This window comes from Aythya ferina, assembly GCF_964211825.1.
Source record: "Aythya ferina genome assembly, chromosome: 25".
NCBI classification, from domain to species: domain Eukaryota; kingdom Metazoa; phylum Chordata; class Aves; order Anseriformes; family Anatidae; genus Aythya; species Aythya ferina.
The window spans coordinates 995,419-1,018,083 of record NC_140323.1 but is presented as its reverse complement, the minus strand read 5'-3'; the positions used below and the strand labels follow the sequence as shown (position 1 = coordinate 1,018,083).

Here is a 22,665-nt window from a genome sequence, read left to right as displayed (position 1 = left end):
CCTGCTGTGCTTTGCAGGTGCGTGTTGGTGGCATCGTCTTCTCCCCGGGCTCGGTGAGCATCAGCTCCGACAGCCTCCTCACCCTGCCGGCCATCGTCAGCATCGCGGCCGGCGGCAGCCTGCTCCTCATCATCGTCATCATCGTGCTCATCGCCTACAAGCGCAAGTCCCGGGAGAACGACCTGACCCTCAAGAGGCTGCAGATGCAGATGGACAATCTGGAGTCCCGCGTGGCCCTGGAGTGCAAGGAGGGTCAGTACCGTGCTGCCCCATGCCTGGATGTCGGCCCTCCCTCACCCCGGCAGCCCTTTCCCTCCCTTTGCTCAGCCCCGTGGGGACCAGTCCCTCCCCAGGCCTCCTGCCCTGGCCCTCACCACGTCCCAGCCACCCGATGTTACAGGGGTAGATGTAGGGCTGGGACAGAAACCCTTTGCCATGTCGTACATCCCTGTGAATGGCTGAATCCAGCTGGGAAGGTGCTTAGTGGATGAAAACCAAATAAACAGAAAGCTGCACATTTCACAGTGTGACCTCTGGGTGTATCGATAGGTGCATTGGATTTGTTCAGCTGACTTTAAACAGGTAGCCTTGGAGGTGTGAGACAAAGCAGGAGTGATATTCAGGGGAGCCCACGGGTTTGTCATGGGCACAGCCTGGCTCGGCATGGTCTCCTCCTGGGCCAACGTTTTGTGCTCTGGAGAGCGAAGAGCAGGGCATGCATACGGCCGTGACATCCACACTGAGGTCATGTCACGAGAGGAGGAATAAATTCCTTCCTGACCCCTGCATCAGGCAGTTTCTGCTTGCGTTTGATCTGCATCAGATTTGATTCTTTTGGTAACTGGTGGTGGAGGAGGAGGAGAGAAAATAAGGGAGGCACCAAGTTATGAAAATAGATCCTCATTTCTATCTGCAGCCTCTAAAGGTGTTTTAGGTGTGTGTACACAGGTGTGAACTGCATACAAATTAATAAGCATCTTTTGTTCTCGGCGTCTGTTCTCTGCAGCCTGTGCTCTTGGCTGCTGAGGGCGACTCTCCGAGGGTGAGGGTCTGAGCTGGTGGCAAGGTCTGCTCGGCGTCTGCTGCTGGTGTGGGGGCAGGCAGCTCGCCCCGAGCCTCAGCCCTGCAGCCTTGGCTCCCCGAGCTCACATCTGACCGTGCTTCTCTTTGTGTTCTCCCCAACAGCCTTTGCAGAGCTGCAGACAGACATCAACGAGCTAACCAGCGACCTGGATCGCTCCGGCATCCCCTACCTGGACTATCGGACGTATGCCATGCGGGTCCTTTTCCCTGGCATCGAGGACCATCCCGTCCTGCGGGAGCTGGAGGTAACGGACGGGCAGTGCCCTCCGCGCCGAGTCTCGGTAGAAGCCCTGGGGTTCTCAGCAGGATGAGCCCCAAGCTCATTTTAACAAAGAACCTGGTGCTGTATCACCATCAAATGCTGCTTGCTTCCTCTTTCCCAGTGCTGCTTTGGTTTTCTTTTCTCGCTTTGCACATTGCTGTAGGCCAGCAGCAAAGCAGCCCAGGGAATTCCTGGTGTCCTTCGAAGCGCTCCGTCCCCAGAGCCGCCTCCTGCTGCTGTTCGCGGCGTGCCCACAGGAGGGCAAGCGCCTGGCCGGCCTCTGGCTGTGCCGTCAGCACCTTGCTCCTCTCCTGCAGGGCTTTACTGAGGTGCCTGAGTGCTCAGTGTGAGGGCTAATTAATAATTGTGCATCAGATTAGATTCCTTCCCAGCATGGAGCAGTTGCTGCCATCGAGCCAGCGTCTCCAGCCGTGCTCCTGTGCCCCGAGTGTCCCGGTCCCACACGTTTCCTTTGCTGCTTCGGTCACCAAATAAGCTGATGAGCTAGCAAATATGAATGCTTCTTATTTGTTTTACTCATGAAAAAGAGAACAGCAGAAGTGATAAATGTGTTGCCAATTACACAGTTGCTTAATTACGTAACGTCAGTAAAGCCAATACATGAGTCTCCAAGATGTTTGGTAAAGAGTTGCTTAACGCTGTTCATCATTTCCATTCGTAATGAATTACTCGAGTCTGGAGCTGGCTGAAAGCCTCAATTAATTTTTTATACTTGTCCCATAATAAAGCAATAGTCTAAATTGGTATTTAATTTACTTATGAGAGTGTCACTTTTTGTGCAGAACAAGCAAAATCGTACATCATTTATAGGGCCGTTAGCCTCAAAGCAGCAGCTTTATGGCAGGCAGAGTGCTCGGAGCAGCGATGGAGATGTGCTGGAGTGCTGGGGGAGGGCAGGAAGGGCGATGTTAGGAGTGGCTCAATGTGCAGAGCACGTTTGGGGTGCTGAGAGGCAGAGTTTGGGTGTTCCTTGTGCGCCCAGGGCTAAACCAGCCACACAACCCTTGGTCCCCATGGCAGCACCAGCGGGGCTGTGGGGCACGGAGTGGTGTCCCCGTGGCAGTGTGGGCTCTGTCCTAGGCAGGAACAGCGGCATCAGCCCTGCTGTCATCGCCCAGCTCTTGGGGGATGCTGCTGGTCCCAGTGCCTTGGTCTGAAACTAACAGGGCTCCGTTGTCCTGTGCCAGGCTTGTGGTGGACCACAGTTGGAAAACTCGGGGCTGTGCTGTGCACGTGTTCCCCTCCGGTCCTTCGCCCTTCTGACGGGTGCTCTCCTCCACCGCAGGTCCAAGGGAACGGGCAGCAGAGCGTGGAGAAGGCGCTGAAGCTCTTTGCCCAGCTGATCAACAACAAGGTCTTCCTGCTCACCTTCATCCGGACGCTGGAGCTGCAGCGCAGCTTCTCCATGCGCGACCGTGGCAACGTGGCCTCGCTCATCATGACGGGGCTGCAGGGCAGGCTGGAGTACGCCACCGACGTGCTGAAGCAGCTCCTCTCCGACCTCATCGAGAAGAACCTGGAGAACAAGAACCACCCCAAGCTGCTGCTGCGCAGGTAGCACGGTGCCGGAGAGGACGGGGCCATGGGAGGGCGGCACGGCACAGGGCACCCCCTGCTCTGCCCGGGGGGTTCTTTCCTGCTGACCCCACCATGATGGGGCTGTCCCATCGTGGCAGGGAGTTGAGGGGCACAAAAAGTGCGGCTCGTGGTCACCACCATGCCAAGCAGCACCCTGTGCGTGCAGGCAGGAGGAGGAGGAGGCAGCAGCTCTGTGTGTGGAGGGATCGAGATGCAGCAGCTGCAGCCTTTGCAGCAGGCTTCTGGCTTTTAGGGACAGGGTCCTGCTTTGTTTGGTGTCTGTAGGGTACTTAGGGTTCTTGTCTCCCCTCAGCCGGGGTGTTCTCATTGTGAGCAGATCGTTATCTGCTCATCCCGTGTCTTTTTTTATTTTTATTTTTAAATAAAAGGGGGGAGGTTAGCCTCGTAGCTCCCAGGCTGGGTGCAGCCGGGACGTTTGTGTTTGACAGCTGGGGAAAAGAGCTCGAGCACGGGTTAGGCAACTAAGCCACGGTCATGCAGGGAAATTTTAGAAAGAAAAGGGGAAAAAGGCTTTATGAATATAGGCTGGATGAGCCTATGGGCTAGGCCATGAGAAGGCAGCTCCCTGTTCTCTGTGTCATGAGCTGCTGTCATCCCGTGTCCTGCTGGGTCCTGTCCGTGCTGCCGACTGCAGCTCCTCTGGCATCTTGCTGGGGCGGGCAGCCGAGGGGAAGGGAAGGATTTCACAGCTCCAGGAAAATTTCAGGGATTCCTCCAGCCATAATGAATATGCTTGACAGGAAATTGCTTTAAATCTGGCTGTGTTTGCGGAGGCAATAACTCATCTCAGAGAAGGAAGCCGTCTTAATTTCCCCCGTGGTTTGACGAGTCGCAGGGAAGGCGCCTTCTGCCTCAGCCAGCAATAATGACTGCCGTGCTCCAGGAGCACGAGGCTGGCGATCAGAGCCCTGCCCGCTCTGGCTAGTGAGGCAGCGTGCTGTGACCAGCCAGAGCTCCTCTTCTCCTTGTGCTGGGGGGTCAGAGACAGGAGACAATGACAGACACAGCTCTGACGTGGGAAGGGTTCGGGTCTGGTGTCCCCAGGCCACCAGGAGAGGAGCTGAGCCAGGAGCTGATGTTCTGCTGCTTTAAAATGGGTGAGAGGAGGAGAAGCCAGGCTTGATGCGGTGGTGGCGTTGGCAGCGTGGTGCCAGCAGGAGCCCAGGAGCAGAGCTGGGCGCACACCACCCATGGAGCAGCCCTGTGGGGACAGCCCCGTGCTGCTCCTTGTCTGCTGTGAGCACTGGTGTCGAGCAGGTTCTGGACATCAGAGGTTACAAGTGGGCTCCGAAGGGAGGTGTCTGCATGGGACAGGAATCCTGCTCTGTGCCTGCTGCTGCACAGCCCCCGTGGGGCACCACGTCCCGTGCCCACCCGACCCTGGTGCTGAGCTTTGTGGCTTTCAGCAGATCCGTGGGATGCAGGCACTCAGCCCTCACCGACCAACCGAGATGCTGCTTATTTTTATTTTTTCGAGCTCTCTGGTGGCAGCGGTTGCTAATCAGCACTCCGTTCTTCCTCTCTTTCTTCTTTGTTTTTCCCCTCTCTTTCCTCCGCCGCTGCCCCTCGAGGGAGACAGCAAAAAAAGTTGATATTAAATCAAATAGCTGCTGTGGTTCCTGGCACAGAGAGCAGGCAGCGGTTGGGAGACTTAGATAAAGCAGGGAGAATTAATAAAATACATATTTATTTTGGGGTTCTCTCAGCTCCTTTTGTTAGTTTTGTTTCATTCCCAGGGCCTCAGCGGGTCAGGGCAGCCCAGCCTTTGGCTGCTGGCATCAGACCCCCTGTGGAAAGCCCTCTCCGGAGCGTGCTTTGCCCTTGTTCCATGGTCAGTCTGAGAAGGGCTTTCTCCAAGCCTAGGGATTGTCCCCTGCTGCGTTAATCTTCAGGAGCTTATATTTTATTTTTAGAGGCAGATCCAAAGGGCGTTGCAGGCAGCAGCCCGGCCGCAGCGTGCAGGCGGTGCCTGCTGGGGATGGCAGCACAAAGCTCTGCAGCCCCCTGCCTGCTCTGCGGGACAGATCTGGCTCCTGCCAGGGGCTGGGCACGGCCCCCCCAGGGGTCCTGCTCCGGCCCAAAAGTTTGGCTGTGCCACAGGAGGCCGGGGGCAGTAAGAACAGGGGACTTGTTTGCAAGGAGCCTGCTGCGGCCAGCAGCCCCTCTCCTCAGCCTGCGTAGGACAGTGATGATTAATTTCTTAATTGGAGGCAGTCCCTGGAGCTGTTGCACTGCAAAAGTCTCTCAATGTCAATGTGAGAGTGAGACTCAGCACTCAGAGGTGAGAAGTGGGACTGGGGAGCTTTGGAGCCGCTTCCTTCTTCGCTGCTCCATTCAGATGATTTTTTATTTCTGACAAAGAGGCAGAAGGCAACAGCCAGCCACGGGGGTCCCCCTCTCCCAGACAATACGTTTTCATTTTCTGTGTTTTTCTCCTATTCTTTAACGTGGCTGTGGCACCAGCTCTTCATTTTCTGTGGCCTGTGGCTGGCTGGCGCAGCCGTGGCAGTGTGCTGGTGGTTCTCCTCCCTAACTGAGTGCCAGAAACCTTTTAAATAGGTGAACCACGCACGTGTCAGGTTGTAGGATGAGTTTTTAGGCAGTTAATCAATTCAAGCTCAACTTCTTTGGGGATCTGTAGACATTTTCACAAATTTCTGGCAGATGTTGTGATCCTAGGAGATGACAGGTAACGCAACCCCCGGGTTTTGGGTGTTGTTTTTTTTTTTTTGCAGGCTGGTGTCAGCTTTTGTTTGCTGAAATCTGTGGTTCCCATTTATACTTGATCCGCTTGACTCTGTGATCAAACCCTGTTGTTTTTTTCCATTAAATGCCATCATCTCCAAACACGCTGGATGCTGTACAAATCCACCCCGAGGAGCAGTCCCTAATTCAAGTCAGCAGAGCAGCTGGGGAACAACAGAGAAAATGGGTCGGGAGCAGGACTGGGACCGGCAGGACCCCGTGCTTTGCCCTGGCTGCTGCAGCACCGCACCAGCCTCGTGCAGGGCAGCCCGTGTGCTCAGCAGGCTGGGGGCACGGTGTCCCACGGGCAGTTTGCAGGAATGGCACCAGAGGCTCAGGTGTGGGCTATGAGATGTCCTGCCAGCAGCACAGCCAGCCTGTCCTGTCCCAGGAAAAGGCACCGTGGTGCTTTAAGGACAGTTCCCCCCCCCGTCCTGCAGAGCCAGCATTAAAACCTATCATTAGGAGGCATTGTATTTAAATTAGAAATAATCTCGGGCACAATGTGGGGAGAGGATGCTGGGTGGGACTGGGGAGAAAGCTGCAATTTTCCTGCCATTGTCACTCTGCTGTCCCTGATTGCCAGCCACCGCTGCAAATCCCAGTGATTTACTGCGCCAGGCTGTAATTTGCACCACATGCGACGAGCCGAGTGTCACCAGGCTCCCCGTCACCACCGGGGCTGTGACGGGCTGTCAGCTGGGCACACGGGGACAGCGCTGGGCTGGCCAGCCTCATCCTGCTGCCTGCCTGCACTGGGAGCCGTGTGGTGGTGGTGCTGCGAGCACTGCACCCACTGCTGCAGGGAGCAGGAGGGAGGATGCTCATCCACCCCAATCTCTAGCTGTTCCCACTTCTCGAGGCTGGTTTGTGAAGGGAGATGAGGTTTGGCTTTGTCCGTAACGTGCATCTCCTCCTGGCTCCCCTAGGACAGAGTCGGTGGCCGAGAAGATGCTGACGAATTGGTTCGCCTTCCTCCTGCACAAGTTCCTCAAGGTAAGGAGGGATGGAGCTGGGCCCCCGCTGCTGCTCTGCCGTCCCACCCGCACAGGCTGGAGCTGGGCTTGCAGCTCCATTAGGCTCCAAGTGAAATGGCACAGCCAGGCAGCTCCCAGGGACGTTGCCTGAAAAAGATTCATGCAATGGAGTTTCCACTGCTTCCCTCGAGCACTGTTTAAAGGCTGTCCTTGGGAGAAGGTTTTCTGCTCTTCAGCTTAATGTTCCCTGGCTTTGGTTACACCTCGTGTCACCTGGCTGTATTCTCCAGAGTACCCTGATCTGTCCCCTCTTGAGGGCTTGCACCTTGTTAGTACTCAGGGGCAATTCCCACTTACACCTCCATGCCTGGGCTTTCATATTTTTAACTTTATTTTCGGTTTCGGAAGCCCCCCCAGAACTGACTTTATGAGGACAAACAACAAGATCACGATCTCAGATCCCTGTTTTACAGCCATACAGACTCAGCAGAGCTCCCAAGCCAAGGACAACAGTCCCAATGAGCAGTGGAGCTCGCGGTTTTGGCCGCCCTCCCCAGGAGCTGCTGGGGGCTGAGCCTGGATTGCACACGTGCTGGCAATTAGGGCAACGGGACCGTGCCTCTGCCGAAATCAGTCCCGTGTGAAGTCGGTCTGTGGGCCAGTGGCCCTGGAGGAGATGCACCTTCACCTCCGTGTCAGTTCTGCTGTCTGTCTCGTTGGTAGGAGTGTGCCGGGGAGCCGCTCTTCATGCTCTACTGTGCCATCAAGCAGCAGATGGAGAAGGGCCCGATCGACGCCATCACGGGGGAGGCCCGCTACTCCCTCAGTGAGGACAAGCTGATCCGGCAGCAAATCGAGTACAAGACTCTGGTGAGTGAACCCTGGGGATGTGGCCGTGAATTGCTGCTCCTGTCCTCCCCGCTTGGACGTGGGCAGTGGGTATGGGCACTGCCGTGAAGCAGCGGTGTTCCCCTGCAGGAAGGCCTCATGCTGCCAGACCCAGGCCCGAGGCAGCGGTGTCCCTAGCTGAGCTATGGTTTTGGAAGCCATGGTTTGAGGGGAGCGTTTTACTTCCCCATTCATCGACCATTGGCCTCCCTGTAGCAAAGGGAGGGCAGCTGGACTCTGGCCCGAAGCCCCTCAGGGAACGGTGTGGTTCCCCTTCCTTTCCAGATCCTGAACTGCGTGAACCCGGACAACGAGAACAGCCCAGAGATCCCAGTGAAGGTGCTGAACTGTGATACCATCACTCAGGTCAAAGAGAAGATCCTCGATGCTGTGTACAAGAACGTCCCCTACTCCCAGAGACCGAGAGCTGTTGACATGGACTTGGGTAGGAACCCCCTGCCTGCTGGAGGGAGTGGGTCAGGGGCGTGTTAGCAGTGATACTCAGTGGGTTTCACTTCCCAGAAGTCGGTTAGATGTTGTTATCAGAGCGGATTGAGCCCCAAAGTGTCCTTCCCTTCCCCAACTGCATGGCTTTTGTCTCTCCTGCAGAGTGGCGGCAGGGCCGGATCGCGCGGGTGGTCCTGCAGGATGAAGACATCACCACCAAGATTGAAGGAGACTGGAAGCGCCTGAACACCCTGATGCATTATCAGGTGAGAAAGCAGCCTTTGCAGGCGGCTTCCAGGAAGCTGCCAGGAGGAAGGAGAAAAAAAAAAAAAAGCTGAAATTTAATTTTCCAAGTGTCTCGCATACCGAGGCAGGCGGGGAGGTCACATTTGTATGATAAACCTGACTGCTTCAATGTGCTTCTGCATTAGACAGGAAAGCAACCTTGACATGGATCTTAAAGAAACTAGCAGAGGTGAAAATTGGCTAAATTAAAACCGCCAGCCGTGCTGGTGAGATAGACAGAGCTGGGAGAGGGCTGAGCTGCTGCTGCTGGAGCCGCGGGGCCAGGCGGGGATGGCACAGAGTGGGACAAGCAGGAGAGCAGCCAGGGGAGGAAGAGGAGTTTGTGCCTTCCTTCCATCTCCCAGACCTAGTTCTGAGCCAAGTCCCAGGAGTTTTGCCCTTGAAACCGTGTAAAACCAAGCCAGGCAATGAGGAGGCTCTGTTTTGCGTTGGCCAAGGTGAGCTAAGCAATTTTTGCCATCCTTAGTTTTTGCAGCATGAGTGGTGGTGGGAAAGGACTGCTTAGGGTGTGTGAGGTGTCCAGAGAGGTACAGACGGGGCTGGGGGAGTCTGAGAGAGGAATCAGAGGCTTTTCCTCTGAGTCTGGCTGCAGCAGAGGATAACTGCATTAATTGGGACCTGCAACCTACTGCTGTCCATCAGTACCTACGCAGCAGTGCTCAGTATTCAATCTGGCATCCCTCCCTGTCCGTACACCATCACGAGTCCATCAGTGGGACTCACGCCGTGTAAGCTGAGCACCAGCCAGTGTTGACAGGAGCCACAGCATCAGGGAGCGAGGTGCTGGGTGGCAGAAACATGCAAAGTGCCTGTAAAAAAGCTGCTCGAGGGTCAGCTTCCCCAGGCAGCCCAAGGGATTACGCAGCTCACCGCAAACTGCCGTGGGAGTCGTGCAGGTGAATTGCGTTGTTTTTAAAACCTCTCCTACCTGACAGTTGCAAGGGATTAACCAACACGCAGGGAAGCAGGGAGATTTTACTGTGCCTTGATCTTTAAAAGTCATCTAGGGAAGTCGCAAGTGAATTTCGTGTTGCTCTGATGTGTGCTGGGTGCTAGGGGAACAAGTATTTTCACTTCGGTGCCTGGGGGAAATCTGAGCCATAAGTTTACCCTTAAAATAAACAAAATCCTGACAGCACTCAAGACACGGCAGCTATTCCTGCCACTCGAGTGTCAGTTTTGCTCTGGAACAAAGTGGAAGTTTGCTGCCAAGTATCTAAATAGGTAGCAGTTGCACATGGCTCTGGCCACAGCTCTGCGCAGCCCGAGTGGAGCTGTTGCAGCCATAAAAAGAAGCCAAGTTCTCTGCGCTGCAGCAGAAATCTTGTCAAGGCAGGGCTTTTGCCAAAAACAAACAGCAATGATTTTCTGTATTTCTACCAGTATTTTTTTCTGTTTGGGTAATAAATGTTTTTATTAGGTATCAGAAATACAGATGCTCCAGGACTGCACAGTAAAACAAATCTGTTGGGCAGAGGCACGGCTTAGAAGAGGGCATAAAATCATCTGCGCCCCAGGCGCTGCTCTCACTGCTTTAACCAGGGTTGTTGAAGCACAGAGAAAGTGCCTGGCAGAGGAGCGCGGGGGGAATTCTGCGATCTGCAGGAAGGCAGGGAAAGGAAACCATCCGTACGAAACAGCTGTGGTTCAACCATAAACATGACGTGTAGATTTCCTCCAGCTAGAGGAGGACTGACGAGATGGTTTCTGGATTTCTATAAATATGAGATCCGGCTCTGTAAAGCTACCTCCCCCTTTCATTCAGAGCTGGCTTTATTTTCAGCCGGGTGTCTTTCTCTTTGTCACACACCTTTATCTGCCGATTTGAGCGATCTCTGTGGATCTGCACGCAGTCGCTGGAGATGCCCAGCACACGATTTCCTCCGATAAAGCCCTGTGCATTTTGGGGAGGCACTGCTGCCTCGGAGCAGGTGCTGAAGCAAGGACCAGCAGCGCCTGGTCCCCACCATCCTGCTGCTGTGCTGAGCCCTGCAGCTCCTCGGGGCTCAGCACCGTGCCCTGCCAGGCACCCAGCAGCCTTCCTCCTGCTCGCCGTGCTCAGCCAGGGCCGGGGCACTTGTGCAGCCCCACACCTGCCTGCCAGATTTTGACATTATTTTGTGTTGAACGTGTTTAGGGTGATAAAAATACAGCATATGTCTGCAACGGTGGGTAAAATGTATTTTTCATAGGAAGCCTTGTCAAAAGCCAAGTTAGATTTGAAAGGAAATATTCACCTTTCTGTAATATTTTTGAGCCACATTAGAGAATTATATGGAGAACTGCATGCCTGCTGCTTATTTCTTCATTTTTTAAAATAGAAGTATAGGTTAAATGGCTGTAATGCTTTGTTAAAGTCTCCGGAGCTTTTAAGCCAAGTTGTAAGGAATTGTGTTACGTTTGTGTGGTGTCCTTTTGGTTTCATGCCTATTAAACTCCACGGGAGAGTCTCACCCCGCGTGGCTTTACTCGGGGAAAACGAGGCACCGAATTCAATATCAAATGATTTACGGCGGCTCGTGCAGGGTTAACTGGGAGGCAGCAGAGCATGAATACCTGTCAGCCACTGGGAGCCTGGAAGGGCTGAGAGATTAGGAAACTATTTTAAATGAAAAATTAGAAGCAGAGAGGGAAGATTTGTGCAGAAAATGACAGCCAGGATCTGGCGGTGGAGCTGCTCGGGCTGTGTCCTCGCTGGCCCAGGTCGCGGGGAGGTGTCGGCGCTGCCAGACCGTGGCTCCCTCCGGCCCCGTTTTCATTTTTCCTCTCTTTAAGGTGTTTTGTGCAGCACTTTTCCAGCTGGTAGAAGAATCAGAATATTTATAAAGTTGTAAAGCAGCCAGCCAGCTTCTCGGGCGTCTCCTGGGCTTTACGGGAGTGTGGCAACAGCAGAGCGAGATGGGGAAGGAATGCATCTTACATCTGATGCTAATTTGTACGCTGGTACTTTCTAGCTGACAAGAGCCATTCGACCCGAAATTTAGAGAGTGAGAGCTCTCGGTGTGTGTGCAGTTCCCAACACCTCTCGCCCAGGTCCACGTGGCTCCGGTGAAGCTGCAGCACCCAGCGCCAGCGCTCAGCTTCGCCCGTCTTGAAACTGAGCTGAAGTGGCAGCTAATAACAGCCTAGGAAAATAATATCACCGCTGATCGCTCCTTCCATTGACTTAATAAATTGGATGAAGTGAGGCAGGAGCAGAGGAGGAAATAACAGAGGTGTTTGAAGTGTTTTGCTTGGGAATATCTCACTTTTGTGCTGTGAAACGCAAGTGCTATTATTTCCACTATCGCTAGCGATAATAACAACTCACATTTGCATGAAACCTTTCATCTTAGTGGACTGCCAAGCCTGGAAGGGAGCGAGCTGGCTGTGCGGCTCTGTGCCTCGTGTGCTGGTGCTGAGGGAGGTGCTGGGCACAGGTCGCAGCCCCCCCGGCAGCTCCCGTCCCCTGGGGACACCGCAGCACCCTGAGGTCACAGCCAAAAGGACCCCTGGCAACCTGTGGATCCCTAATTGTGGGAAATAAGCTAAAAAACATCCAGTGCCTATTAGATTTATAGGGTGGGTAAAATTAAACATGGCCACTAACGTCTGCTATAACAAAACCTTGTTAGCACTAATGTTCATTTATAGTTTGACTTCCCAGCGTTTAATTCCTTCTCTGGTGCAGCAGAGGGACAGACAATTTAATACCCTTGAAAGATGGCTTTATGACGTGCCAGGCTGTAAATCAAACTTTTAAAGTTCATAAAAATTGTTAAAATAAAAAATGGTTTAATAGGGATGTTTTATGGTCCATAACGTTATTATAGCTGTTTTATTCCCTCTGCATTGTTACTTTAATTGGATCACAACAATTCTTGAGATTCTCATTTTTATTGGATAAAATGTAATCTTAAATCAGAGCAACCCAAACCATCTTCAATATGTCTTTTGATTTACATGCCTTTCCTTCAGTCCCTTGCTGTTAAGCTGCTCCTGATTAGAACTCAGCTGGATGAGGAGCACCTTTCCCCTCGAGAAAGCCAGGGGCTCCTTCCCCCCTGACCAAGGGCCCGAGCACCAAGTCATCAGCTCCTTGCCAAGCCTGGGCCCTGAGGATTTCTCCTGGCTGCATTTGCAGATAAGCACCCAGTGCAGAAAGCAGCCCTTGCTGATGTCTCCCCCTCTGTCTCCTCCCCAGGTATCGGACCGCTCGGTCGTGGCTCTTGTTCCCAAGCAGACCTCCTCGTACAACATTCCTGCCTCTGCCAGTATATCCCGCACGTCCATCAGCAGATATGGTAAGAAGCAGCCGTGTGCTGGGGGGAGAAGGCTCGCAGGAGGTGGCCAAGTGCTGCTCTGCCACTGAGAGCCATGGGGCCAGCTCGTGTCCTGATTGAGGATGTGTCTGGGTGAGCTGGGATTGAAGCTGCCTTTGTCGTAGGAGGGCAGCACCTGAAGGGAATTAGGTGGAAAAAAGCAGCAGCTTCCACCAGAGAACCACAGCACGTTGTCTAAAATGACATTATGTGCACGTGCCAAACAGAAAAGGGTGCTTGGCTACCTATTTATTGCAAAGGCTTTTGCATCTGTGAGCTGAACAGCAAAAAAGACCCAAAAGACGCCAAGCGCCGCGTGAGCAGCCTTTGGGAATGTGGGTCTGGAAAGGGCCAGGGAAAGGCTTTTGGCTCGGCGGGGCCAGGTGCTGCAAGGCCCCTCCTGGCTGCTGCTGCAGGAAAGCAGCTTTGTGCACCCCGTGGGAACACGAGAACAACCCGGCTCCTTCATCTATTTCTCCTCTAAGTGGAGGATCCTGGATTCGTAGCTAATGGGTCAAAAACGGGTAACAGCACTCTTAACTCAGTGTGCCAGGATTCACACACCTGGGAATTCGGTATTTGCATAATAGCACCGCCAGGCACTTTGCAGATGGTCCCTAAAGGCTCCCCAGCCTGAATAAATGAGCCCGTTAGGTGCCAGGTGTGCATTTATAGCACTAAATCCACAATCAGAGTAATCATAGACTTCCATAAAAGGCAGCAGTGGCAAAATCTCTAGTGCACTGATCTTTCATTATCTTCCGTTGTACGGCGTGTTTTACAGGCGAGAGGGCTCCTGACAGACCCCTCTCCTCCTGCTCCTAGCTCCCAAAGCAATTCTCTCCGAGGAGCCCTCCTCGTGGCAGGATTCCTTAGGTAAAAGCCTCGCCGGGCTCTGTGGATGGGAGAAATGTCATTTCTCACTGTGCCCCGTGCCCCTGCCCTTCAGGTGAAGGAAAAGCCGAGCCTGGGTGACACAACAGGAGCCTTCGGTGCTCATTGATCTATGCCAGATGCAAAAGCCTTTGCGAACCACCAGTATGAATCATCGCTCATGTTAAGATTAATACTTTTAATTGTGCCGACAGAATTTAAATGAGATACTTATTTACTTTCCTCATGATATATCAGCGTGGAGCTATGCTTAAAAATAGAATTAGTAGATGCTTTCCTAGCCATCCCCCTGTCTGTCTCCTTAATTATATCAGTTGGAGTACTCATTTATCTAAGCCCTAATCAGGGATGAAAATCTAGCTAGTTTTGTAATGACTTGCGTACTTCCCTCGGCTGATTTATGATTGATCTCCTTCCTCTTGCTGAGAAGGGTGAGAAGCGAATCGGAAGGCTAAATTTGAGAAAACACAAGAGGTTCCTGGAGAACAAAGAAACGTAGTGAGAGGAAGAAAATGAGCAAGGCACGATAGGTGTTGGCTTCTTTGAGCCATGTTTTGGCTTGAAGAGGCCGTGGGTGGGATCCAGGGCATGCATTGCTTGGGAAGTTAAATATATCTCATGTCCCCGCATGGTGTCCGTGCAATTGGAAGAACCCTTTGGCTCCTCTGCTATGAGCTCCCTGTGCCCATCGGGCAGCAGGGCTGGCAGCTTGTTATTATTTATGTGTACTGGTACTGTACTGGGATGGTGCTGGTGTCGGGGCACGGGGTTGATGTGCATGAGCTGGGGCGCACAGAGGCGTCCTGCAGGGACCTGTTGTGCCGCGGCCATGTAAGTGCAGGGTGTGAGTGAAGAGGGAGAGGTTCCCTGTCTGAGTGCAAAAAGGGAAAGGTTCAAGGCTGGGGGCTCTGTGTTGGGTGAAGAGCAAGGCGTATCGTTTTTAAGTATGCGGTCTGTTTTGGCACACGTTTCCATTTTCGGGGTGTCTGTGTGGTGTTGCGTTCCACCGCCCTGCAAAAAAAATAAAAAATAAAATCCGAGCAGGTGATTTGGGCATGAACGAGCACAGTGGTGTCACCAAGATGAGGCACGAGAAGGAAAGGATTTCATCCTGATGATTTCATTCATCAAAATTCCAAGTGTCTGCTTGGAGTGTGGCTGACCTCTCCTCCCACTGCTCAGACTCCACCTTCAGGTACACCGGCAGCCCCGACAGCCTGCGCTCCCGGGCCCCCATGATCACCCCGGACCTGGAGAGTGGCGTCAAAGTCTGGCACTTGGTCAAAAACCACGACCACGGAGACCAGAAGGAAGGGGACCGGGGCAGCAAGATGGTGTCTGAGATCTACCTGACCAGGCTACTGGCTACTAAGGTAACTGCCGTGTGCTAAATTTGCTTGGGAAACTCATAGGCAGGTCTGTCCAGGCCCTTGGGAGGGTGCTGTGCAGTCACTAGTGATGCTCAGCACCAAGGTGAGACTGTCCCTGTAATGCCCCAGGGGTTGGGTGGCGCCTGGAGCAGCAACAGAGATAGACTCATGCTCACCATTATTGCTGCGTAGTTTATTCTTCTACATGATATTAAAACATGAAGAGTTTTACGGACAGCAATACCTGTAGATACTTAACTGTTTGTTTTTTTTTTTTGCCAAAATTTTCCTTCATTTTACTGTATGTTCATCACTGTGGCTGACACGGATATGATTTTGAAAGCAAAGGAATTGTTTTCTGCTAGAAGTAGAGAGGAAGCACAGCCCTGGGTAGCTGCAGCCCCCAGTCCTCCTGCAGCACAGGCAGTATTTGCAAAGCTCCTGACCTTGCTTGTTCCTGCGGGATCCGGGATCTGTGGCTGTGCTTCATGGGGCTGTGCAGAGCACGCGTGTGCCTCCACCCCTCCTTCACCTTGCTGGCTGCTGCTCCCTTTAGGGTACGCTGCAGAAGTTTGTGGACGACTTGTTTGAGACGCTGTTCAGCACCGTGCACCGCGGCAGCGCGCTCCCGCTGGCCATCAAGTACATGTTCGATTTCCTCGATGAGCAAGCAGATAAGCACGGCATCCACGACACGGATGTGCGGCACACGTGGAAGAGCAACTGGTGAGAACGGAGGAGAGGGTGGGAGGGCGACCAGAGCTGGCTGCTGAGCTGGGGAAAAAAAAAAACAAACAGAGATGGGGGAGAGCTGCAAGAAGGGCTGGGAGCAACCCAGCTCCATAGCCCCAGCACGTGAAACATGGCAGAGAACCGTGCTCATGCTTCCCCCCAGCACCTCTGCTACCCGGTGCCCCATGCAGATGGAGCAGTGGGTGTTGATCCTGGATCCTGCCCCCACTCTGTGCACACACAGGAGGAAACCCCAGTGCTGTGCTAAACCCTGAGACCATCTCCAAGCCTTCTGCATGGGTCAGATCTGCCCGCACCGATGGCGTTGGCGATGGTGGGGTGTGCGGAGCTACCTGCAAGGGGGCTCTGGGGCAGCTGCAGGAGCAGGGGGCAGGAGGATTGGGCAGGAGGGGGTCAGCCCCACACGCAGCCCCCGCCGACAGCAGCGAGGGCTCAGCCTTCTCCAAACAATGGAGCTATTACGTCTCTGCCTTTGCCGTTATTTTAGGATTAAAAGCTCTGTGGGTTAGAAATTTACCTCTGCGAGAGAGGGGAAAAAAAGCACAACAAATGGCTGCTCCCTGAAGATTTTGTATTTTCCCCCAAGTCCCGCGTGGTTTTAAAAGCCTCTAATCACCACGTCTGCAAAAGCTGGATTCCCCGCTAAGGCAGTGGGAAGCTAAAAACAATTTATTGAAAGCCTTAGAAGAAGGAGTTATTAGGATAAAAACGCTTGAATCACAAGTAGAGATGAGACTTCTTAAAGCAAAAAAAAAAAGAAAGAGCAGGGGGAAAATTCGGTCTGCGAGCCAGCGGTTGTGCTGGGCGCTCTGCTCGGCTCTCACCATGCCCTCTGCAAGCTGGATGCTGCTTGTGGTGCTGGGGGAACCTGGGGCAGGTTAACCCCGAGCAGCGATGGCTCCAATCCTCCAGAGGATGCTGCAGCACTGAGGGCAGCACCCTGGCATCCCTGGGGCTGTACGGGGAATGGGGCACACGGCATGCCCAGAAAGGGAATTTCACTGGAGAATCAGGAGAGGCTTAGGCTGCTGGAGCAGGTCAAAGCAAATTGGGGTTTGTAAGGCAGATCTGGAGAACTGGGGGTCAGGAGCTGGCGTTGCAGGGGATGCTGCCGAGCTGCTGGCCTGCAGTGCAGCAAGAGTTAATGCCGAAGCCTTCGGTGCAGCTAGCTGGATGGAGAGAGCCCAGACTTGAAAGGTAATAGAAAGCAGCAGCTGGTTGTTTGATCCTGCTATACAGCCAAAGAAAAAAGGAATAATAATTCCCCTTTGATTGCAAAGGCCTTGGGATTCGGGGATGGAGCCTCTGAAGCCTGTTGCCCTGCTCACAGGGGATGGACGGCGAGTGGCCGGGCAGCGGCTGGGGGGCGCGGGGACATGGAGATGCCCCATAGCAGGGCCACCCCCTCCAGCGAGCCCTTGTGGAGCTGCTCAGCCCAGCCCTGGTGCAGGCATCGCACCCTCAGCACCCGCTGCTTGCCCAGCTCTCGCCTCCTTCGCCTTGCTGCTGCAGGATGAGACGTGGGGCACGCAGCACGAACCTGTCCCAGGTTCCCAGTGGGAACACACAGCGCAGGAAGGGCCCGTTCCCAGCCTTTGTTTCAACATTTGGTTTTATTTCTTCATTTCTCCGCAGCCTTCCTCTGCGGTTCTGGGTGAACGTCATCAAAAACCCCCAGTTCGTGTTTGACATCCACAAGGGCAGCATCACGGACGCCTGCCTCTCCGTCGTGGCTCAAACCTTCATGGACTCCTGCTCCACCTCCGAGCACCGCCTGGGCAAGGACTCCCCCTCCAACAAGCTGCTGTACGCCAAGGACATCCCCAGCTACAAGAGCTGGGTGGAGAGGTCAGTGGCGGCGTGATCCTGCTGAGCTCCTGCCCCAGGTCCTGCAGGCTGCCTCTGCTCTCGATGGCAGGTGCTGCAGCACCTGTGGCTCCTGCAGCAAGCTGGTGGCACGGCTCCTAGCATTGCTGCTTTTATTTTCACAGCCCAGGATCCCATTTTGCTAGATGTAGGCGTAAAGCAAACGGGCATCCTCTTCCCCAATGAGTTTAATCTGAGAAAAGGGGCATTTTAACCCTCTGCATTCCTCACGGGCCCCTCGCCTTTTGCCCCCGCAGGTATTACGCAGACATCGCCAAGCTGCCGGCCATCAGCGACCAGGACATGAACGCCTACCTCGCCGAGCAGTCGCGCCTGCACTCGGCCGAGTTCAACATGCTGAGTGCGCTCAACGAGATCTACTCCTACGTCAGCAAGTACAGCGAGGAGGTGGGTGCCCGCGGGCAGCGCCGTGCTGGTCCCCTTGCCGGCCACCTCCACGCGTGGAGCACGGCTCCTGCTTCGTCCCAGCTCGCCCTTGGTGCAGCTTCTTATGCTGCTGCCGCCCACATCTGCTCTGATCCTGCACAGCCAGGTTCAGGTCCTGCTCTGTAGGGTGCTTCCCTGAAGGACTGAGAGCTCAAACACCATGTGAGCAGCTGAATTCCTCAGCCTTGGCACACGCCAAGTGCAGATCACTCCTAGAAACAGCAGAAAATCATCATGGCCCAGTGAACCCCCCCAGAAACATCCGTGTTTTTTGGGAACAGCACAGTACAACTCCCCTGGTGCAGTGGTGCAGGCTCCTATTTGCAAAGATTCCCTGGCAGCCTGAGCGCCTTTAATGAATGCATCACTTGAAACCAAGTTCTCGCCATCTGTTCCACCCCTTCATTTCAGCGTAAGAAAAACCTATTTTGCAATTATGTCCGTTAAAAGGAAGGGTTTTGTAATTTAATTGCATGTATGCATTTGTGATACAATGCCACAGCTATTTTCCGATTAGGGTTTAAAATCTGATAACTTTCATGCTAAATGAGACAAGAAATGTGGAGCTCAAGGTACAAGAGCAGGACCGACCGTGCAGTGCTGGCTGCATGCTCCGAGCTGGCCAGCAAATGAACGAGCACGGCTGTGCAGAGGGAAAGCACTCATTGCTTTGCTTTGCCATTTGTTACTCCAGATTCTTCACAGGGGCAAAGCTGAGGGAAGGGATTTATTGTCACTAGAAAACCTCAGCACTTCGTGTCATGAGAAAGCATTGTCGGTACTGCTCTGTCACTGCCTGCTGCTCCGGGGGAAATACCGGCTGTTTTGTGCTGTGCTGTGCATCCAGCCCAGAAATGTTCCCAGGCTATCCTCAGACCTGATTTATCCCATGTTTTTCACTGGCTTTCTGTCTGTCCCTTGAAACACACATCTGCATTTCGAGTTGCTCACATCTTGCTGCCACCCACCCCTGCCCACCCCTTCTCCCTCACACTGACTTCTTTCTCTTTTCTCCTTTTTTTTTCCCCGTACCAGCTCATTGGAGCTTTGGAACAGGATGAGCAGGCACGTAGGCAGCGTCTGGCATACAAAGTAGAGCAACTTATTGGTGCCATGTCTATTGAGAGCTGAAGAAAGGCTGCGATGCTCACAGACAGCAAGGGGCAAGAGTACTGCACGGACGCTCGGGGCTCGAGAGGGAGAACAAGCAAGAAAGGCACATGGAAATACCGAGGCTCATCCAGAGAGAGCAGAGACTGGCCCAAGGACTGACTGCATTCAAAATCACGTAGGATCTGGTTCGAAAAGGCAGGAAGATAAAAACAGACAAAGCATCTCAATCAAAGTCAAATCAAGACGGATTATTTTTTTCCATTATTCATGGAAAGAAGGAACCTGGAAAGTCTGGACGTCTCCATGACTGCTGCTTTGCATGAGAATCATTTGATGTATATTAGGAGATAAAACTTTATTTAATTTTTTTTTTTTTTTTAGAAAATAAAGAGAAAAAAAAATAAAGAAAAAGAAGAAAAAAAGGAAAAAGGAACAGGGGAAAAACCACAGAGGCCACAGAGATTATCCTGGCAGCAAGGTTCAGTCCTGAATCCTGTCCTCGCCCGACCCCCGAGGATGAGGCACAGGCGTTCTGCAGATGGACTCTTACACCAATCGGAAAGTCTGGAAAACTGAAATCTTCTTCTTTTTGGGATCTTATAAAAAAAAATAATTATGAGCACAAGTTTGCACCACACCTTTCTACACAAGTGAAATAACAATTTAGCCAGAAACGGTTCAGCGGCTGAGTAACCTATAGGCACTAGAAGGAACTTTACATGAATTTAAAATCTACCCAATCATCCAACCTGTCTTGAAATCCAGCTTTATCTATGTATTTATATAGTGTCAATATATATATATATATTTTTTAAATCCCATTTGCTGTTGAATGAGGAGGGACGTGATGTAAGTGCTTTCCCCTTCCCCATCCCCGGCGCGGCAGTGCTCCGGCAGCGAGGAAGGGTCGGGGCTGCCCGCGCTGCCTGGTGGCAGCCGCCCCGACTTCTTGCAGTAAAAACAACCACGAACCCGATGTTTACAGTGAGCGATACTTGAAGAGGCTAGAGGCAGCGAGGTGACGTGTTTATTGTTCTCCTCTTCGACTCGCAGAGCAGCGCAGGCTCTGGCCGAGTTCCTCGGTCTCAGCGCACGCGACGTCGCCCGCGGGCCAGGACTTTCATTTCCATGAGAGAGGGGAAAGAAATCTTTGCTCTAGGCAAGGGAAAACCATAACCAGCACTGCAAGTGCCAGCTAGCGCTGCTGTCTGTGTGTCTGTCCGAGCGTCTCGTTGTTACCTTCAGTTCCTAGCTGGCCTGCTGGCACGTGTTCTTGTGGCCAGTGACAGGCAGATGTCTGAGTGTTATTTCTTTCAAAGACACCAAAGCTTATGTGTCCCTTTGTAGAGTGCCAGGAGGGGAAGGAACGCTGTAAATATTTCTCTCTGTAATAAATATTGATGTTTGCGAAGGCTGCAGCAGGGAGGACAGGGCTGTTAGACCCGATGGAGGCGGAGGCATTGACCGTGGGAGCTGGGCAGAGGCAGCAAAGCTGCTCCTGGGCTCTGCTCAGCACCGGGACCATTGCTCCTGGGTGCCAGCGGGGTGAATATCTGGGCTGTGAGGGGATGGGAACTCAGTGCCGGGGGAGCAGGACCTCCTGGCCACCAGGTGGGATGGCCACGGTGCCTGCTGGCCGGTCCCAGCCCAGACCTCAGTCTGCAGCCCGCGTGTATGAAGGAAAACCAATTTTTTAAGCACCCCTCCTTCCCAACAACTGCTCGAGGAGCCGGGAGGACACCAGGAGTGTGATCCCAAGGGGAGGCAGCACGGTGAAGAGCATCGAGATGTCTCAGGAAACTTGCTGTTGCAATTACCTTTCACTGAAAGCCATGCCAAGCCCACTTTTTTTTCATGGTAATCCACTTTTGTGGGCCCTATTACCAGTGTGGGAGCAGTACTAACGATCAGCCTCGTGCAATAAGCTCCCAACATTTCCAACAGCCTGAGCTGTGTGACCGGAGGGCTGTGGTGTACTGAGACAGGGAGAGAGCTGGCACAGACCGTAGGAGACAAAGCAGGCTGAGCCTGCCTGTCACAGGGAGAATTCCCTTCCAGGGATCCCTCCACTGCACAGGGAACCTAGCTCCAGAGGCAGAAAAGGAGGAAAAGCCCAGGTTGTCCCAGCCCGAGCCCAGCTGCACACACCGTCATTGTGGAGCTGCTGCTATTATGAAATCCTCCGGGAGGTCTGAATTTTTCACAGGTTTCTGTTACTGACAGAGATCCGGCACGAGGTTTCCATGGGTGATTTAACAGAAATATATGATAGATGTTCTAGTTGTGGTCCTTGTTTTGAGTATTCATATTCAGGTTGTTCACCAAATTCTTATGGTACTCCGAAACCCAAAGAGAGCACTCAAAATGGTTTCCAAACACTTCTGCTGATCTGAGTAGTTATTTCCACAGGACCCACAAAATATGAATGCTGCCCAAAGCAACGACCTGCTCGAGGTGCTGGGGGGCACACCTGGGGTTGTGCTGGAAGGTGAAGGTGAGGGGAAAAAGTAAAAGGAACTGCAGAGCCCGGAGGGGCTGATACATGAGCAAGGATCAAAAGAATCAACCATGGCCGAGCTGGCTAAAAAGAGGTCTGTATTCCATGAATACACGTGAGCGCCAAGGGGGGAAGTGGACAATTAAGTTTATTTTCTGTGTTGTTGACGGAAGTTAAACAGAGGAGGAAAGGGAAACCAACAGGAGCACTTTGCAGAACAGTAGGTGATTGAGGTTTGACTGGCTTCCAAGGGAAGCAGCAGAAACATCTCTTCTTCCATCATCCAAAAAGGCTCAGAAGGACGGCGCAGGGAACGGCACGGGGCTGACTTGAAGGGGTGGCCCATAAATAATCTACCAAGCATCTACTTGTGGTGGTTGACATGAAATTCATGGATCCTTACAGGCAATTACACGGAATGAAGCAACATATCCCCTTGGGGCAAAGCACTTGTGATCTATTGCCCTGCTTGCAGCCGACTTTCCAGTTGCCCCTTTGGGAGGAGGGAGCTCAGAAGCCCAGCACGGCATTTGTGCCACACTTGCAGCAAACTGGACTCGAGCTTTGGTCAGGAGGGGGCAATGACTTTGCCTTAGATGAAATGATTTCACCTCCCTCTCCTTGCCCCCTTCCTCCTGCAAGGCCGATCGGTGTTGCGATTCTCCAGCTCCCTTCGTTTCAGGTATTTTGACATCAAAGTGGGAGACGTCACTTTCTGGAATCTCTCTGTCTGGTGTCACTGCTTAAATAATTCCATTTAATCTTCTGCTCATAAGCTATCAAAGCACCCACTCCAAGGGGGAGCAAGGTGCTAATCAAACGCTTCTCCACCTTGAAAGCCTTTATTAAAAACCCACATACACGAGTCTAACTTCTAGGCAAGCTTGTCTCTGCATGAGCCCCGCTGTGGAGCACCACGACACTGCAGCCACCGATGTACAGAGAACGCAGACACCAAGTGGCCCGTGCTTTGCCATAAAGGATGAGTTTGTGTTAAAAGGAGAGAGGAGCACGGAGAGGCTCTGCCAGCCCCAGCCTGGATTGGTCCAGAGTCTCACGAAGACCTGCAGGAGCCAGTGCTGAGGAGCAGGATGGA

General features: G+C 53.1%; 1 protein-coding gene across 2 annotated transcripts in view; it reads left to right on the top strand.

The window, feature by feature from the left end:
* PLXNA2 (plexin A2) overlaps positions 1 to 19,685 on the top strand; it is a 142,726-nt gene extending 123,041 nt beyond the window's left edge. For both annotated transcript variants that reach the window (XM_084498117.1, XM_084498118.1), the window contains exons 20-32: positions 18 to 252; positions 1,186 to 1,328; positions 2,652 to 2,920; positions 6,640 to 6,706; positions 7,411 to 7,557; positions 7,861 to 8,020; positions 8,185 to 8,288; positions 12,512 to 12,611; positions 14,706 to 14,896; positions 15,450 to 15,619; positions 17,282 to 17,494; positions 17,770 to 17,920; positions 18,995 to 19,685. In XM_084498117.1, the coding sequence (XP_084354243.1) occupies positions 18 to 252; positions 1,186 to 1,328; positions 2,652 to 2,920; positions 6,640 to 6,706; positions 7,411 to 7,557; positions 7,861 to 8,020; positions 8,185 to 8,288; positions 12,512 to 12,611; positions 14,706 to 14,896; positions 15,450 to 15,619; positions 17,282 to 17,494; positions 17,770 to 17,920; positions 18,995 to 19,090 (2,046 nt within the window). In that variant the 3' untranslated portion in view covers positions 19,091 to 19,685. The remainder of the gene's footprint in view (positions 1 to 17; positions 253 to 1,185; positions 1,329 to 2,651; positions 2,921 to 6,639; positions 6,707 to 7,410; positions 7,558 to 7,860; positions 8,021 to 8,184; positions 8,289 to 12,511; positions 12,612 to 14,705; positions 14,897 to 15,449; positions 15,620 to 17,281; positions 17,495 to 17,769; positions 17,921 to 18,994) is intronic.
* The last annotated feature ends 2,980 nt before the right edge of the window (positions 19,686 to 22,665 follow it).